Consider the following 19,150-nt stretch of genomic DNA (forward strand, 5'->3'; position numbering starts at 1 on the left):
AAAATTATCGGTTGATGGAACAAAGGAAGAAACCTGGCAAACGCTTCTCCAGTGGCGAAGATGATGAACGTGTACCGACTCGTGGAGGAATTGTTGCTCCTTGCTTTTCGTCCTGATGAGCCCTTCAGGCTGTACCTTTTCCGGTTCTCCGTCGTTCTCCGCTGAGAGAGGCTCGTAAAACCAAATTCCAGAATTCTCATCCAGGAAGTTCTTCAATTAAATTATTCCATTCGGGTGTACCTTGGGTTCGGGGCAGGGTGCTTTCAGCATTATTGCCACCCCGTCGCTGGCAGCCATCGTACGAATTATAACAAATAGCTTTATTTATGGGGCCGAAGGTTTTTATTGGAGACCACGGGCGCCCAACGTTTCAACCTTCGCCACCGAGGGGGAGCGCTCCTCCACTCCATTAGTGGATGGGTGTTTAAGTGCTCGCAAAACAACGAATTAGAAATTGGGTCAGGGTGTTTATTCGGCTGCGGCCAAGAACAACAGCACCGCCGCAGCCCTCTGCTGAAGGGTGCAAGTGGTTCCACCACACCCTTTGGTATGTGTGTTCGTCCACTAATTCCTGGAAAGGCAGACAGACAGAGGGATGCGGCGAAGGGTGGATTTGTGTTTGAGCACTCTTTTATTTGCGGATGTATGTCCATACGAGACTTAAATACCGACTTGGTGGATGTACGTTAGACTGGGTCTCTTATTGTGTTATCATCATGGTGGAAGCATTCTTAGGCGTAGTTTTTCTCGCTAGCAGCATATGTGTACCTCCTTCCTCGTACCTTCCACTGGAGGGCACCATTTTTATCTCCCTCAACCCATCCGTGGGTAAAAGGGCTTACAGGCGAATAATCAGCTCCCAAAAGTCTACACTCGTTCTGTAAGGCCCAAAAAAACAAAAAAAAAGGTGTAGAAAAAACTGAAACTCCCTTAGTCGTCAAACCTTGGTTTGGGCCATAAAACTCAGCTTTATCTTCTGTTATTGTTTGCGTAACCTAGAAACAACATAACTCCGGGATGAGCGGCGCTCAGCTCCTGGGGATGAGCGGCGCCATTCTGGTATGTGTTTTCGGGAATGTGATAGGTCCGGGGGGAGGGGAGAGTAAGGAGGGAGTATATTGCATTGTTTAACCTACCCGAAATCCAAATGACAAAATCGGCCATTGGAACATCACCACCAATCCCGGGCGTGTGTGCAGCGTTTACGTGCGCGCGCGCTCCCAGGAACTCCCAATTCCGCTCGGTGACACATTTTTGGCCAATTGTCAACAATCCTTTTCCCGGGCGGGGTGAGGGTGACGGGGAGCCAGAAATGGATGATAGGGGGGGTGGTGAGCGCATGTGGACACATCCAGTGTCGGTGGTTCTTACACACGCAGAAGCACAGGCCCCGAAGTAGATCGGGGCGGGATGTCGACAATCACGAATATCTGGAGTTTATGGAATTTGGATAGAAAATAAATTTGGCCCCTTCCTTCGGATTCTGCTGGGAAAGAGCTGACACAAATATTGCCCGAAGGTCCGCTCTGGGTGTGTGCGTTTTCCGCTTTTCCCTATTTCTTTCACCATCGTTGCGCCCTCGACTAGCGACAGAATGTTTGCTGACGGGCAGGAATTTTCTTTGCACATTTTTCCCGGCCTCGGAAACATTCTCCCATATTGCGACCCCTTGGCCCTTTCCCCCTGCTTGCCCTGCCCTCCCTCCGCCCACAGTCCTTCAACGGCGTGAGTGTTTCTTTGACATTGCCCAACATCTTTGACTCTTATGCCTCCGTTTCTCAACACCGAAAGGCCTGTGGAGAGTGTCAGACGAAGGTGCAAAGGACCGCGTTGAGAAGAGGCGTGTTGCGTAAAAAAAGAAGCAGAGTTCTCCCACCAGCTTTGAAGAACCCGCGAAAAATGAAATGGCTGGCAGTTCGACGAAAGTACCCGAACGGAGCAGACGGGTCGACTCGCGCTCCACTCGATCGAATGCCGGTGAGTTCGAGAAGTTATCTCAGCCATAATTGACGGTATTTATAGCTTTTGGAGAGTTCTCGTTCCTTAATGGGGCGTGCCCTTCCTCACCACCCAGTCCCAGTCATCGCCCCCACTCTCGTTTGAGGTGGTTCGTTCGGTTGTTGAAGAAATACTCATCCCTCCCCGGTCCTTGGGATAGAACGTCCTCCCGGAGACTTTGACTCACAAACGCCAAACCTCACACACGCGATCGTTGTCGGGGCTGGAGTTCGAAGATCATTGAAGATCATCTACCGCTTCCCAGCTTGTGCCGGTTGTGTATGTGTGTATGTGTGTGTGTGCTTTTGTGCCCCGGGACGGATTCAATCTTCCTATCGAGGCCGTTCGAGTCACGTTCCATTTTGCTTTCCCGCCTTTGCTCCGTTCTTCGATGCCTTCCGGATGTCGACCGCCGGATTGGCCCTCGGACGACGACAGTGATGGTGCATCGCCAACACCACAGCTCGCTCAGGTCGGAAGCATTAGCATTGGCCGCGTCGTGCCCACCATTATTTCCGCCGAATAGCGCACAAGTGGATTGTGTGTCGTTTCTGCATTCCCGGCCCCTTTTCCTTCGTGCTGCCATTTTGCTTTTCTCCTTTCTTTTTTTTTGCGCGGCTCCGACGACTAATGCTTCTCCGACCATTTTCCAGCCCCGAATGGAATGCACCCGCAGGAGGTGAACAAATGACTGATAATGTCCGGGTTTTGCCGCCTGACTCCCGGGAATCTCGTTGCTCCTTCCAGCGGTCTCTCGTTATCGATAATTTCGTTTGCAGTTATAATATGGCGTCGGCAGTATTTTTCTACACTATTAACCAATTTGGCCGCCCGTCTCCCTATGTCTATCTGGTTAATCTATCCACCGCATCGGACTATCTATTTATGGTGGGGCGCTTCGGGAGAAAAGAATGGGCCTGGAAATGATTTTCATCCCCCTTCGAAACAGGCGGAACAATTCGATGCTGGTCTTCGCCAGATAACGTGGCGGAGGAGTGAGTCGGGAGTGTCGCTTTTCCCACCGTGTCATGCCCGGCGGATGCTGGCCACCGCACGTACGCTTCATTTCCATTCGAATATTTTTCGATGTGTGGTTTTTATCGGTTTTCGTCCGCCGTTTTCTTCGGTGTTTCCAATACACGCATCATTGCTGCGAGGTGGATAAAACTTTTCCGATTTGTTCTTTTCCTCCTCACCCGTGGGCATGGGTGGGGGTGTGGCCCGGGTGACAAAAGTTTCCCACTGAATGTGCGGAAAGATAGCACCGGAAGTGAGCACCGGAGGGTAGAGTTAGAGCTCTGGGAAACTCTCCTGTTGTTTTTCCTTCGGCCGTGGGATGATGAAAGTCAGGTCGAGAGCGAGCTTGGCAAGATATAACTTGTGTTCGTTGATCACTTTTGCTGCGCTATCGGTCCCAAAGTATCGGCATGAAAGTCGACATGCATATGCGGGCATCTGGTTCCGCAACAAAGTAGCGAAGTAAGTCATATCGGTTGTCTGCTTGAGCGAAGTTGAGTTCTATTCAATACAAAACCAACCCATGGTATACCATCTTCACAAGCATAGATAAGGGTAAATTTGACTCACTTTAGAAAAACACGTTTCAAATGCTTTTTGAAGTGTTCAGATCTTGGTAAATAATGTTCCGATTTATGATACGTCGTTCTCGAATTTAATCTTTACTAATTTTGTTTTCTTATGAGATCTTTAACATAAAACTCATTTGTAGTTTGAAGAAAAAACACGGATAAACATTAAGAAAAAGGATAACATATACAGGAAAGTTGGATTCCTTTCCTCACAATTAACAGTTGTAGCAAAAATAATAACTTGATACCAATATATTGAAAAGTGTTTCAATTTTGATCAGTAGTTTGGTATTATTGTATTCCTTTTTTATATATCTATATAGTTGATGTTAGTTATTTTTTAACAATTTCAACTGAATATGTCAGTTCATATGTAATCGATTTCATTTACTTTTCTAAATAATTGTACTGCTGCCAACTCTTGACAACTCTTTTTAACGGATTTTATTTTCATATCGTTTAAAACCCGTTTTTGTGATGTAGTTCGGTATGCTCATAGTATTGTTACTCTTTCCTTCATCTTTAATTAGTCTCTGTTTTGCTTGCACTGTTTAATGTGACCGCTGAACTTTTCTTCGTCTTTTGGTTTGTGTTAAACATTTTCATGTATTATAACCTCCAATTTTAGTTACGAATCAGGATCCACTCAAAAGAATTGATTTTTTGAAACCTTTTCCTTTCCTCTTAGCACTTCGGTGCGAGTCACAGTCTTGGCGAAATGGGAAACGCAAACTAGTACCATAATCCGTGCCACGTCCATACCTGCCGTTCGTGGGCGACGTTGTAATTGCATTAAAAGTCTCCATTTCTCGCCTTTCGAACGCAGAATTAACCGACCGAGATCGGGCCCAGACAAAACCCCCCGACGGCGACCACGTCTAGCGGCGATGTGTGTGCGGCGGCGACGGCGGTGACATGTTGTTAACAATTGTGTCTGGATCAGTGTCAAACAGCAGAAAGGGTTTTCTCTTTCGAAGCGGGCGGGAAACCGCAGCCATCCCGAGACATCGCGGCGTGTTGCTGTAAATCTCCTACACGCGTCAGCAGACGCAGCACGCAGGCAGGGAGATTAAGGGCACACAACCGAGTGCAACGGTAAAAGCAAGCATAATTTCTCCGTTCGGTTTTTGAGCAATTCGACACGGTTGAAGAAAGGGGCGGGGAAGTCGGGTTGAGTGAGGCGGCAGGGCCATTCTTGTCAGTCGGCCGCGGAATGGTATTTTCGTGAGGTGTAACGAAAACGCATTTCGCGCTGCATACCGTCATAAACCGTGGGTCGCTGTTGAGTTCCCGGTTATGCTCTTCCACGCCAGCGCTACGTCAATCGTGGTCAGCAGAGGCAGCAACAGCAGCACCAACAGCATGTCCGTTGGACGATGCCAATGCAATTTTCTGTGCCAATGCACTTTCTGAACCCCTTTCACGCGATGTCTCCCAATTGCTGCGTGACGTGATGAAAGTGCTGATCTTCGCTGAAATGAGACCTCACGCCAACCGGCCGCGCCGTCCCTTTCCTCCGGCGGGTTGTGCAGGAAGGGGTGCGGGTTTTTTGTCTTTCATTTCAATCGGGTCGTGTGTCACTCTACGCTTGATTCCGGGGGTTGGGAAGGGGGAAACGTAAAGGGAGCACGAACATGATCGCGCTCTCGAAGAAGATCGTCGTAATTTAATTGAACACACACACACACACACACACACACACGGGCATACCGATGTGACAAGGGGAGATGAAAAACTTGTTAAACTGTAAAATTGTTCGCCTTCTGCTTTGATGAGTCAACGCCAATATTGAAAAGGCAGCTACCGTATTCACGGTACATCGCGTTCCATTGTGACACTTTTACAGTCCGCTTCCATTTTTGCCTATACCATGCATCTCAAGAGATTTTCTAAAAGTTTTGTCTAGAATTTAATGACAGAGCTTTTATTCCATTCCTTTTTCGTGAATATCACGTTTCCTCTTAAATTATATACTTGTACTTGTTTATTTTTATAACTTAAACGAACGAAGTTTAAACAATTGAAACTAGTTAATTTTTATGAATACTTTGTCCAGAATTTATTGACGTATAATTTATTCTATTCATTTTCCATCAATTCAATATTTTGTCTTACACAATTCACGTTTACACGGTGTAAAAAATATTTTCATGCTATTCGAACAATAATCATTTTATAAGAGTAATTCTGATTTTCTCTGTGTGATTATATGTATTGAAATAATACTGTAAACTTTTTTTCAAACCCATTTCAAGCGGCTCGCTATGCTATTTTCTTGCAAAGGATTGCGTCCTGGAACTGGGTCAAAGTGGACATCATATGCTTAGTTATGATAGAAAATATGAACACTCAAAATAATTAATTGAATTCAGTTCTAGTGAACTGGGAGCCCATTCTTTCTAATCAACGACCTCTAGACCTTACCGATCTTGAAGGAAAACAATTTTGGCCATTTTTTAACAATATCTCCCCACCGCCATGGGACCTGGGTTGTGGAATCGCGGTATTTTTTTATCAATATTCTACAGATCCTTGGACCTATGAGACCACAATCTGTCATTTTAAACAACCTGGGAACGTTACAGGACAAACTTTTTGTCACCTATTCCCGGGACTCCGGGATCTTTTATTATATTCTTAGTATATGCATTCTTACAATGAATGACAATTACAAAAAAAACAATGTTTATGTCTTGTGCAAGGAAAGTAGGATATTTAAAAACTATGTTGAAAGTTTATGAACTGTGGGGTATGCTCTATGGATCGGTGAAACAATTGTATAAGACTATGTTAGACACGGTATAAATATAACTAGTATTACTTGTATTGAAGTCAATTGAATGTGTGTTAAGATTTTCTTTTGCCGCTGTGAGTTGTGTAATTATTTTTAACTTTACTGTATTGGAAGCATAGGTTCGACGAACGATAGCGCCCTTATCCCTTCGTTGCACAGGCCCCCTTTTTGTCCGTCGCAATATGAGCGAGATAAATTGTGCAACGAAGTGATACGTCGCATCGCACCCTTTGATAGAAAGGAGGGCCCGACCAACGTGCACCGCGCTTTATCATACGTCTAATTGAAGTGCTCTTTCTTGTCGACGGACAGCGGTGGGGTACGATGGGAGCTCGGACGTCGGACAAGCTCAGTGATCCGTGACGGACGGAACGCGATGGGCCGCACGGACAGCGGCGATCATTTAATTAAATCACTGTCACATGATAAATAAACTCGTTCGTCCGTTGCGTCCGTTCCCCCGAAAGAAAACAAAGTGGGAAAAACGAAGCTAGGCGAGTTACCACCGTCTTGTGCTAACTAGCCCAGGGTAGAAGGGGGGGAAGTCTTACACGGGTGGGTCTTTCGGGCATTCGCTTAGATGATGACATGAAAGAGAAAGTTTCGGCTTCTCACGGTAGCCCGACGAAAACTTCTTCGGATGGCGTGTAAATAGCAACCGGCGCAACCACATGCTAATAGAGGCTGGCCGGTAAGTACTTTGACAAACGCGCCGCGTACGGTTGGGACGGTGGAAATGTCAATTGTGGTTTTTCTTGGCATCGAGAAAACAAACGACCTTTGCTAACGAGGAATGTGAGTTTTCGTTGTTGTAATTACAAATTTGCACCCTTTCGTTGTTTGTTATTTATAAGTGTTTTATTATTAGATAATTTAAAATGCCGGGAACCGTTTTAAACTTAAATATTTGTTTAGTTATTTTGATTAGAGTACCCATTCCATTATAACTCATACGATGATCTACTGTAATTGGTTAGGAAAGAATAGATTTAACACTATAATTTGTTTGAAATAGTCAATAGTCAATTGTTAGGTATTTAGATGTTAGAATGAGGGGAAATGAATGAAAATAATAAAGGCAAAATAATCTGATGACTTTCAAGCATGCTTGACAACCGAAAAAGGCGATACTTTAACGCTAGAATACATTGCTTTGAAATCTTGCCCGAATGCTTTTTAGGGGTCATTTTGATCCCAATTTTAAAATACTATAACTTCACTATTTTAGAAGATTTTTCAAATCCTCAAACTGTTTCTTTTTAGTATATTTTTTTACTATCTTTTGGCGTAAATTGCCATTTTCAAGATATTGACATCGAAAGTTGCGTTGGGGTCAAAATGACCCCTTATTTGGATTCTAATGTTAAGTAAAAGTAAGAAGCATTACAAATGTTTCTGTAAAAATAATGCCTCTTTTAACAAAATGCGTAAACGATCAGATAAAACAATTAACCTTTGTTAACATTATAAAAATTCGGCTTGGCAGATTGAGTTTAAAACATTTTTAATTATTAAAATGCTTATTCTGTGATCAATCGAATCTGAAACCTCAGCAAAAGGGTCCTTTAATTTCTAAATTATAAAACTTTAATTCTAGCTCTTAAAATAGAGAGCATAATTTCGCTATCTCCAATTTACACACGATTTCATTGGCAGCTTTCTAAACGCGTCTAGCCATTTGTCGTCAAATTTGTACCAGATTTACACTTTACACGCGATACCCGTTTTGCCACCCGATGTCATGCCCAAAGAACATTCACTTAGTTACTCTAAGCTCGACCGAAGAGTTAAAGCCACCCTGTCGGGGTCGTGATGGTTGCTTTATTAAGATTAAATTAGACCAATAGCGGCGACGTCGGGATACGGACGGCCAAGTTGACCATCGGAATCGGCGCATCACCGGAGAAGACGGTCGGTTCCATCCGCATCACAGGCTGCCGATAACACTCCCCCCCGCCATACCCCTGAAGAGCTAGTTGGGAAAATTGGAAACATTTCCTTGGCGCTCGCGTCCCTCCGACGGCAAATTAATTAGCACGACGACTTTCTTCGTCCGAGCAACAGTTTCCCGGTGCTTGGATGGCAGAGTATATACACCGGTCTCGAAACTCCGTCTTTCTGGTTCGGTGAAGTTTATATCACAGACATACACACACATACACACAGTCAATCACACGATTCGGTGGATGCGGGCCAACCGGGGACAGAGTATCGATTTTCCGCGGCTCCCCGTGATGAAGAGATTTTGAACGGTTTTGAGACATCGTTTTCGTCTTGAACGACGGTTTTTCACGGCGGAAACTTGTTCGATGACAGGCACTCCGAGGCCGGCAAAAAGAAGAAGCATCCTGCTGTGGCCCTTATTTCATTTACCCGCACACCATGGCGAAGAACGAACGTTGAACGCAGGATGATGGTGGTCCCGTCGTGCTCCTTTCGTGTTGCTAATATATCGACGACGTAGACAAGGGTCGCTCGATGATGATGTGCAAAAGAATGAGGGAAAAAAACACAACTCCAAGGAACGTTTTTCGCGAATGCGAATCCGAATTCGGTTGAGGGTGGAAAATGTTACATGGAAAAGATACACACACACGCACACCAAAGCAAACCCATAACGGACGTTTCAATTAGGAAGCGAAGGGCCAGGTCGACTTGGCTCTGTCAGTGGCAGGTCCGTATAATTTTCCCGAATTTTTCCGCCCACCGCCCCGGCACGCGCCATCTGCACGTCAGAAAAAGCAAACCCCTCGGATGATGGATTGAAAATTGCACACACGCGCGCGTGGAATGGAAATAAAAACCTTTCCCATTTAAACGGGAAGATTTGAGGCCAAATTGGAACACTTCCTGTTCTCGTTTGTTATTTTACGAAAAGGGTCACAAACTGTATGCTGCCCGTCGTTCGGTTGAATCGTTTTGCTTATGCCCGGTGACTCACCGGGGTCGTTCCCTTTTTTTTTTTTTGGGCGATGGAAAATCTCTCCGTGAATCCACTGAAACTTCCGCGCGGGTTGAAGCGGGTTTTGCGAACGCCAAACTCCCAAACAAAGGAAGATGTATTTGGGTCACGATTGCGTTCCTAATCCTTGTGTGGTGTGGATATTAATTCACGCCGGTTTTCGTGTCTGCCGTATATGTTCTCTGTCCGGCGTGTCAGCTCTGTTCCCTCCCCAAGCGTGTGTGTGTGTGTGTTTGTCTTGTGAGACTTATTTCAATTTGGTCGAAAGTGCCGAATGAATAAATTAGAATGCCATCCGGGAAAGGTTAATTGCTAAAGTTCTCGTGCGATTATGTAAAATATGAATTTGATCCCTTCGCACAAAACTTTTCGCCTTCTACCCCGTATTTTGCCTTCCCTGTCATGTGTGTGTGTATTGTGTGAGTGTGATGCGAGTATTCAGTGACTGAAGGACGCTAAAACTACAATATATTTCCCAACCCCGCCAACCTCCGGATCGTATCCTGTTTTGGACGAAAGCACGCCTTCTTGTCCGATGCGACGTTTGGTATTTCGGGTATTCATATTCAAATTTGTCGAAAAGCATTCCGCCCACCCCTCTCACCTTCCCCAACCCCACCCACAAGGGTTCTAACTTTGGACATTGGTCTGTCTTTCAGGCGGTTCTTCGGTTGGTTGGTGTATGAATTTTTGAACAAATTTGAACGAAGAGATCCAATCGATTGGAGTACGCGATAAGATTTGGTTCCCCCGCCTCCCCTGCGGGAACGGGTGGCTCCAGGAGGATGATGGTGATGATGATGGTGATGATGATGAGGTCGGATGGAGAAATTGCGTGGCGAAACGGCGAAAGGCGTTTATGTGTTTCCTTTTACGGCTGGCGATTGTGTGTCACGGGCACAGGTTGGTGCCTTCGACGTCGAGTTTTCGTCATGAAGTTGCATAAAATCATGAGCGGGGGTTTTTTTTCGGGACCCCTTTGGACCTGTCCACCCATGTGTGTGTGTGTGTGTGTTTGGGTCCTTGGTGGATGACTTGGATTATTTATATCGCCCCATGATCGCCCTAGACGACCGGGGACACGCAAATCCGTGCTCCTGGGAAACGGGATGGCATGTGTAAGCCAAATTGGGGAAAGATTTCGCCGGGGAAACCTCGGGTAAAGGACAAGCCTCGTAACCAGATGATGGGTAGGGGGAGGAAGGTGGGAGATGGTAACAAAAGTGTTTACCGTTTCGGGGACAGGTGTTTTCCGGAGTTTTGACATGACGACGCATTTGTTTGTGGAGGAAATTTTGTGTTCTCATCCACGATACAAACCAAACTTCCATCATAAATGATGAAGTGAACAAAACTTTGAGACGATAATTTCAGTATTTAGCAGACTTTAATAACGTTGAATACGACAAATCGCAGCAAGAAAGGGGCTAAACAAATTTGCGCATACACAATGTTTTCGCTGAGGGTTGAATTTTCAAAACAAATTTGTTCCTTTTGCTAGAGCAATAACTCATCAAGTCAATTTTCCGCGATGATCATACATTTCCTGTAGCAAATATGGTGTTTTATATTTAAGGTTTGGCTATCAATTATTTATTATACTTATTTTGTCTTGTCGGTCTCAAATACAAAATCTGGTGAACACTATGTGTAACATTTCTGCTGTCAATTGGAATGTTTATTGTGCTTGAAAACTCCTCTATTCCTTTTTCTAAAGTCTTTTTCGAATATCCACCTTTTTTCCTTTAAAATTATTTTCAATTTCAATAATTTGTGTGTAACATTTCTGTTTTCCATTTGAAATGTTTCTAGTGCTTGAAATTTCTTCTATTCTTTTTTCTTAAGTCTTTTTCGAATATCCACCTTTTTCCTTTTCATTTAAAATTATTTTCAATTTCAATTATTTAGATTGTTACATTTAAAGTTTTTGTATCAAATATCACGTCACTTTACTTTTTGAAATGCTAGCTTCATTTTAAGTGCGATTATGTTTCTTCAAGAATACTCACGTGATGGCCCTTGTTGAAATCTACGAAAATAAATTCTATTTCCAAAAACAATGCAATGATATCGATTTGACAACGTGTTTTGTTCGTTTTAAAAATACTTATGCTTATTTCAAGTAGTTAATAAAAATTTCTTTTAATTCCTGCTGTTTAAAAAAGACACGTCAAAAATATTATATCTCTGTCCGTCTTTTTTGAACCACTCAAACACTTCTAGTAAACCCTGGTTTGGTCAGGTTTGTTTTTCTCCGATATACCACTGACCGTTCGTTCTCTGAACATCTCGAAAGGCTTCGATAAATGTGACACCTCGATAGGTAAACGGCTTCGCTCGTGTTGACCTGGGAAAATAGTGGTTGATGTCACCTGTACGTCATGTGTAGCGTTTCCTTCGCACGAGCCGCGGGGCTTCGCGTAGGTGTTGTATTTTTCTCACCTCGTTAATGCGGCTGGCAAATAGATTTATAAATATGAAATCATCTTGTGCGCAAACAGCAAGAGAGCGTGCCTTCGACGATCGTAGATCTCTTACCTAGAGCCCAACAGGCGAAGAGATGTTTGTTGTGTGTTGAGGAATGGGCGGAACGGCGTACACACAACAATGAGCGTGACTTGGGCCTGGTGAAGCAAAGAGGGAAATGATTAGAACTCAAGCGATTGAAGATTAACGAGAAGGAACCAGCGGCTTCGTTTCCGATTCGGGTTCCGGAGAGATACGTCACGCTCGCGGCGGTGATGTAAGGTGTTTACCTCCTCCTGCTGTTGTTTACCTTCGCATCCACCTGTTTGTACATCTTCATCCAGCAGCCGGTTGGAAACTTCGATCCCCTCAAGTATGGCCACCCTTTGCTAATGGTGTTGTTTTCCTCTCTCTCTCTTTTCTTTGTAGATCCGTGTCAGCTGACAATCAGTACGAGGCGGAACGGGATGGGCTGAACGAAATCATCGCCACCCCGCGCTACCTGGAGTTCCTGAAGAACTACCGCGAGGAGGCGGCGGCAATCGCTGGCACGCCGGAATCGCCTACCCTCGCCGTCGGCTCCGCCTCGCCACGCTACATCGAGGTACGGAAGGGTCGGATCGTCCTCGAATCATCCACCTCCTCCTCCGCCCAGCAGCCACAGCAACCTCCACTGCCAAGCAGAAACGGCGTCCAAGCGCCCCCGGACTGCGACAAGACTGATTACCACCACCACCAACACAAACACCAACACCAGCAGCATCAGCAGCAGAATGGCCGGGATTCGGTTTTACGAATCACGCGTGACAAGCTGCTGCAGCAGGTTGCCGCCGGTGGATATCCGGTGCCCCCGTCGGTGGACACCAATACCGTGCCGTCCGAATTTCCACCCCTGCCTCCGTCGCCCCCGCCACCGCCACCACCCGCCCACCAGGGACAGGGCGAGTGGGAGAGCCACCATTCCGCCGCCACCAGCAGCCAACCGTCGCCCCAGCACGAGTGTGGGAATCTGGTGCGCAACACTTCCGGTTCGATGTCGGACTCCTGCAAGAACACGGTAAGCGATCACGCAAAGGCCGAGGAATCGTAATTAAATCGTTTCACCGTAGTGCCACCCTCTTCACCGAATCGACGTAAATGGGAAGCGAAAGGGAAACAGGCCTGGGAGCCCGAAAGGAACCGCGATGGAACCGCGGGTGCGGAACGAAGTGACCGGGGAAGGCGCTCGCACAATCGGGAAGGAACCATCAATGTCTTTGCCGTACCGCACGATTCCAGTCAGCCATGCGTTGCGCGCTGGCCTGCCCGATGTTCCCACACGTTCGCCAGATGATGCCGTCCGATGCGCGGGAAAGCGACTCCCTTGGAACGGAACGAAATGGAACAGAAGAACAGAGGAACGAACTGATGCACCGTGAGCGCACCGTGACAGAGCACAGGTCTCGGTTCCTCGGCTTGGAAGCGCTACTGCCGCTTTTATCTGGATCGTCTTCGACGGAGTCTACTCCAGTAATTACCGGGCGCTCTCATCCAGAACGACTTAGCGAGAGCGAGGGTCGTTTGCTCGTTTCTTCTGTTTGTGTTTTATTAGCCCCCGCTGTTTCGCGTGTTGTGCCGATGTTCTGTTTGCCGAGCTGCGAATGCCCTTAAGGGCGCGCATGCTTGAGTGCGTCAAAGACCGAACCGAACCGGGAACGACCTGACCCAGGCTCGTTCGCTGACTTAATGCCGTCGCTTGTAACTACACCGAGCGCTCCGGTCCAGTACCACCTTCCCGTAACAGTGCGTACAGGCGTTGATGCCCGAAGAAAAACGCCCGCTGAACGCCCTACGGAAGCCACATCCACAACCGGGATTGATGGTTCGTTCCCTTTAGCCTCGAATTGCGTGGGGGTAGAGACAGAGAAAGAGAGAGACAGAAGCGGTGCAATGTGGATGGTACGACCCTGTGCCTTTGCAGTGTGATCGTTGAGATTACGGCGAGGATCGGTGTTGTCTTTTTGACCCGAGAAAAGTGTCGGCATATGCCGGGCGCGCGGAGATAGGGACAATTGAACTTGGAAGGAAAAACGGTACATTAAAAAGATGTACCAAACGGAGGCTCGGCGCGGGCCCAGAGATGGAACGATTTGAAACGCTAATGTGTATGTGCGTACAGTTACACGATGTCTCGCTCGAACGCGGGAAGCTATGCGAACTATTCGCCAACAAATGATGGTCGCATTTCACGGCACCAAATTAGAACAACCATCGTAGCACCGCCGTGGTGGTGGAAGGCGAATTGTGATTCAGATGTATTCTTCTTTAAATAGCGGGACACGCTCGTTAAATTCCATACGACCGAGCGATTTTGCCGTGGGGTGTTGTGTGGTTGCCTTTTCCCCACGGGGGCCGGCGCCGGAACACACTCGGAACGTGTGCCATCCGAATCAAGGAAAAGTGACAGCTATTCATAATATTTGGAAGATGAAATAGAGGGAACAACAACAATGAAAAGTAAGAGCCACAAACATGTTTCTAAATGGGATCCTCGTAAATTCGGGCTACGGCAACCAACAAGAATGGCCATAAAAGTGGTTTGTTTTGTTCCGGATTATTAAAAAGCCGAGCGTTTTTTAATTTTTTTTTTTTTGGTTTAAAGCGATGCTGACTTTACAAGGCATGCTTTTGATTCTTCATTTCCTTTCGCGGAAACATTAATCTCTGCCATTGCGCGGGCACTGGTGATAACAGTTTGTGAATGGGATGGTTTTTGCTTTTCAAACACTCACTTCTTTTAATTGTATCTGCTGTTGATTGGGCGGTTGCGTTTCGTGGAAGAAAAAGAATGGTTTTATTTGGTGACCCTTTCGCTGTTTTGAATAAAATTATACAGCTTAACGAACTCTCTTAACTCCCGCGAATGTCTAATTGGTCCCGCTAATAAAGCTATTTTCGCACAGAAGTGCTGTAGCGCGCCAGCAATTGTTCCGCCTTGGATCGAAATGCGCTGTCGACGGAGCATAATGCCACAGCATGCTTCCGGCAATGGCCGCGAAAAACTGCATAATCTATTAGCAGTCCATCCATCAACTGGCCGTGCCAAGTGCTGCTGCTGCTGCTCCATTTACAAGCCGATGGCTTGAGTGAGTGGCGAAAGTACACCAAACACAAATATTGTGCCCACAAACCGTTCGCGCGAAGTACAAAACGCCCCCCGATCGCGCGCCGTCGGTTCCGGTGTGGTGTTTTATTCCTTCAATAATAAATAATTCATCGAGAAAAAATTGCGGCACACCGTTACGTGAGCCTGATGGGAACTGTATGCGCCGCAGTTCGCAGAACGATGAAGGCATCTTCACCACTCTCTCGTCGTATTGAAAGACAGTTTTTACGGGGGTTTCGTCAGCCATTTTTTTTCATGTTTAACGCGGATTATTAAGACGGCGTTGTTTATGAATTGCTAACGAACTATTAACACGGCGCGCTGCATCCCGGCTGCATAAGCCATTCGGGAAACGGACAAACGAGGGGACGATGGCTGAGCAAGGAGAAATAAAGGCTGCCGCTGCCAAATGGTGGAAAAATATGGATCACGCTTTCTCTGGCGGATAGTTTTCTCACTCCTGCCCGGGCGGGATCATTAATTGACTTGTTTTATCTCGAATTTTATGCAAAAAGAAAATCCCCACTCACTCCAACCCCTTCTCGTCTCGCCTTTGGTCTAAAGCCGTTGGTTTTAATCTTGAAACGATGGAGAAAAAAACCAACACCGCAAAGCACGATGTGTCATTACACACTTGTGGCGGCGGCTTCGACCGTTTCTGTTCCTTACACGGCTAAAAAAACGGTACATGCTGTATGCATTTCGGTGATGATGCGCCGGACTTGCAGCAACAGCATCGAAGGAAAGTGTTTCACGCTGCGATGTGAAAAGCGCAGCGCGCGAAGAAGAAGGGCCGGTCTCGCTGGGCAGGATTTATATAATTCATTTTTTCCTTCCATCTCTTCCACACGATAAATTCTCCATTTTTATGTCGAGAAAGGAATAAATAAACACAATTTATTATTAGCCATGTTTTTTTTCTGCGCCTTTTACCATTTTCGGTTTATTGCAGCGCCCAGATGGTCATGTGGTGGTTGAGGTGCTATAAGGCTGCGCTTATCATATACGCCTGCTTATTCAATCAGTGTAGAAACGCATGCTGAAAGGCATAATGCCGTTGACCATGAAAGAGAAATGGTTAAGTATTAAAAATCGATTATTTTCGAAGCAACCGGCATTTTGTATTGAACGAACAAATCCATCTTTCATTTACAGCGTGATTTTTGCTGCATGAAAGATGAAACTGAAATCTTGTAAGGGATTTAATTTCTTTATTGTTTAGTAAAAGAAACGATCAATAAAATTTTATGTGAATGAATCACAAGTTATACAATGCCAAAACAATGTGAAGGACCGACAATGTTGATAATAAATTATGACGCAATATAGCATGAGCGTGCAATCTGAACGAAAAGAATACATTTTTAATTATTCATTTATTTATTTCAATTTGAACAGCCATACCATGCGATTATTGCCCCAAATAAATTGACAAACTTTTTGATTCACATTTTTACATGTGTACTACAAATTTTGGTTTTAACCATATTCATGGTCAATTATTACCAAGCTATCGTATACGTTAATGTATTTGAAAATTCTATTTTTTTTTTATTTTGTATGTATATTCTTTTTTTTAATCTCAAGTTTTAAATGCCTTCTTGCGTTTATTGGTTTCTTTTGAATACTTTTGCAACTTAGTTCCACTAGAACACATTCTTTTAAGCATGAACCTAATCATCGAGGGAAATTATCAGCAAAAAATTTATCCTAAATAAAAAATGTGTGCTCCCAGAATTGGAAGTAACCATTTTTTAAAGTTGTGTGCACTCTGATTTATCACGATAATTATTGAAACAATCACGTCTAATGGACCTAACAAGCAAATTGTGATTCAGGGACATCGATGAATCAATATCAAGCACTTTTCAGGTCGTAAATTTTTAACCCCTCGTTGGTTGGTTTCCAGTAATTTAAATACAAAACCAACCCCCTGAGTCGTTTGTAAAACCAAACACATCATTTTTATTTCATAAAGCTCCTCGTCACTTGGCCAAACAAACCCATTACTGAAATGTGTGTGTGTGCCCTATGCTGATCGAACGTAACATAAGTGTATGCAGTGCAATTGAGGATACCCATCATCGTACGTATTGCTTCATTTTTATGCGCCGGTCATTAAATTATAATCGAGCGATGGGTTATGAGTGACCCACATAAATCAAGGGTGTGTGTGTGTGTGTGTAATCACGTAGGTTCGAGTGATCATCATGAACGTCATCCGGGCGTCGTCCGTGGGTTCGATTTGTTCAAGCGATCATTTGATGGTATCAAATTGAACTGGTCAACTGGGAGTCGTGAAGAGGCCACTTGGGATGGTTGATAGAGGAGGGAAAGTTTCATAGATCGATTTTTCATTAAACACAACCCGTTGGCTGCAAGCGCACCGTTTTCCCATCGCTGTGAATGGTCAATTTTCTCTTCATTTCAACCAAATGGAAAACAAAATAGCCCATCCGTTGTGTGCAGCTCGCCTGGGAACGCAGTCAAACGTAATTTTACGATCATCGTGTATCGTTTAACGATTGTGCGTGCGGTTCGAGCACACACATAAATATACACGGTCCTTTAGCATAACGCTATGGTGGCCAGTCGGGGCACGACAGGTCCACACGGTCCGGATGTTGTTGGCTCGCAGCCTATGCCGGGTATGCAAATGGGCGACGACGACGACGACGATGACGGGGTCGACTCTCTTTACGTAAAGACGAGTAAATAAAACAGGTTCGGGGCGGGCACGAGGCACGATCTCCCGTTGACTCCACAGCCCGTCATATGTGGCCGGCCCCGGGGCGAGCCCGTTCCGTTGTTTGCTTGCCATTTTCACCCACCTAGAAAGATGAAAAACAAATGTAAATAAAGACGCGAAACGGGGCGGATAAAAAAAACCGAAAACGGAATGGAACGGCGGTAAATAAACGGCCAGCAAATATAGAACCCCCGACTCGATTCCGCGGAAAGATCCGCGCGCGACCATTGAACCGCCAAAACGGTGGTTTTAGAGGGCTTTTCGTGTCTTGCTCCTCTTGCTTGCTTCCTAACGAATGTTGTTTTCCCCACGCGTTCGCCCGAGAAAAAAAAAGAGAACTCGCCAATAAAAAGCTACAGCTTATGCGAAGAAAACGAAGCCGGCACAACATTCGCCGCCGCTCCACATCGCCCCCCCCTCGGATTCCACCGGACCGTTCGTCGTCCCGTCCCGCGGTCATCTTCGGTAATGGCGATGATTTATGGTGTGACACTTTCTGCGAAAAACAAACATCGTGCCAAACGCTCCATTCCCATTCACCTTTCGGCAGCCAAAGGCTGGCCATTTCGGGCCCCGGAGCGGGAGCTAATGATATGCATCTGTTCGTCCGATATGCGTGCGTGTGCGGAGGATGCTGGCTATGCGCAAAATATCAAACGATTCTGCTTGCCAAAATTGACAGCCTTTCATCGGTCACCCGTCACGAGGCGTCCGAAAGGGTAATCAGCGGAACGTAAACCTTTCTGTGGTCCACCATCTGATGGTTCCAATGTAAGTCGTGTTGGGTTTTGGGTTGGATGGTAGGTGCTTTCAACACTGACGTGTTTGCAAAACCCGGTAATCGGTCGGTTTGTCTTCGTTAAATGGAGTTTTAAAGTGAATACTTAACTGACTTGTTGCTAAAGCGTAAATTTGTTGAAACGGTTCAACCATGGAAATCAGCTTGGTGTACAAGATAATGCTATCCGCTATAATCAAAATGCTGTAAGGTTGTGCAAATTTACAGAAATGAATAAAAGTTTTAAATTTTAATTTTTTTAAATTTTTGCACCGTTTTCGAGATTCATGAATCTTTTAACTAGAGATTCATGAGACGTTTCATTATTGTTAAAAGAACAGAAATGTTTATCCCAAAAAAATGAGTAGAGAAACACCTGTTTTTTGGTCGCTTATTAACGCCATTGCAAGAATCAAGGAGATTCTTGAAAGATCCATGAAAAACTCATGAAGAATCAATAAGGTTTCGAAAGATTAATCAATGTTTTAATATTCGAATCCCGAAAGATTCATGCATCAATCTGAATGAATCTTAGCTGCAAGATTCGTTTGAATAAATCTTGGCCAAAAGATTCATAAGACCCTACCTACGCTACCATCAGGGCATTATCACACCTCGGTGCTTATTCAGTAACTTCGATTGGGTATCTTTAAATTTCATTAGAATTGT

At 45.2% G+C, this 19,150-nt stretch overlaps 1 protein-coding gene across 2 annotated transcripts in view; it reads left to right on the plus strand.

Moving 5' to 3' along the window:
- The window catches only part of LOC131263320 (uncharacterized), a 64,066-nt gene that overhangs the window by 27,138 nt on the left and 17,778 nt on the right, over positions 1-19,150 (plus strand). Inside the window, exons 2-3 of one of the 2 annotated variants that reach the window (XM_058265502.1) lie at positions 12,239-12,754; positions 12,785-12,866. In XM_058265502.1, the coding sequence (XP_058121485.1) occupies positions 12,239-12,754; positions 12,785-12,866 (598 nt within the window). Of the gene's footprint in view, positions 1-12,238; positions 12,867-19,150 lie in introns of both variants that reach the window. The other variant, XM_058265501.1, reaches the window with a different exon arrangement.

Source organism: Anopheles coustani, chromosome 2, assembly GCF_943734705.1.
Source record: "Anopheles coustani chromosome 2, idAnoCousDA_361_x.2, whole genome shotgun sequence".
Lineage (NCBI taxonomy): Eukaryota > Metazoa > Arthropoda > Insecta > Diptera > Culicidae > Anopheles > Anopheles coustani.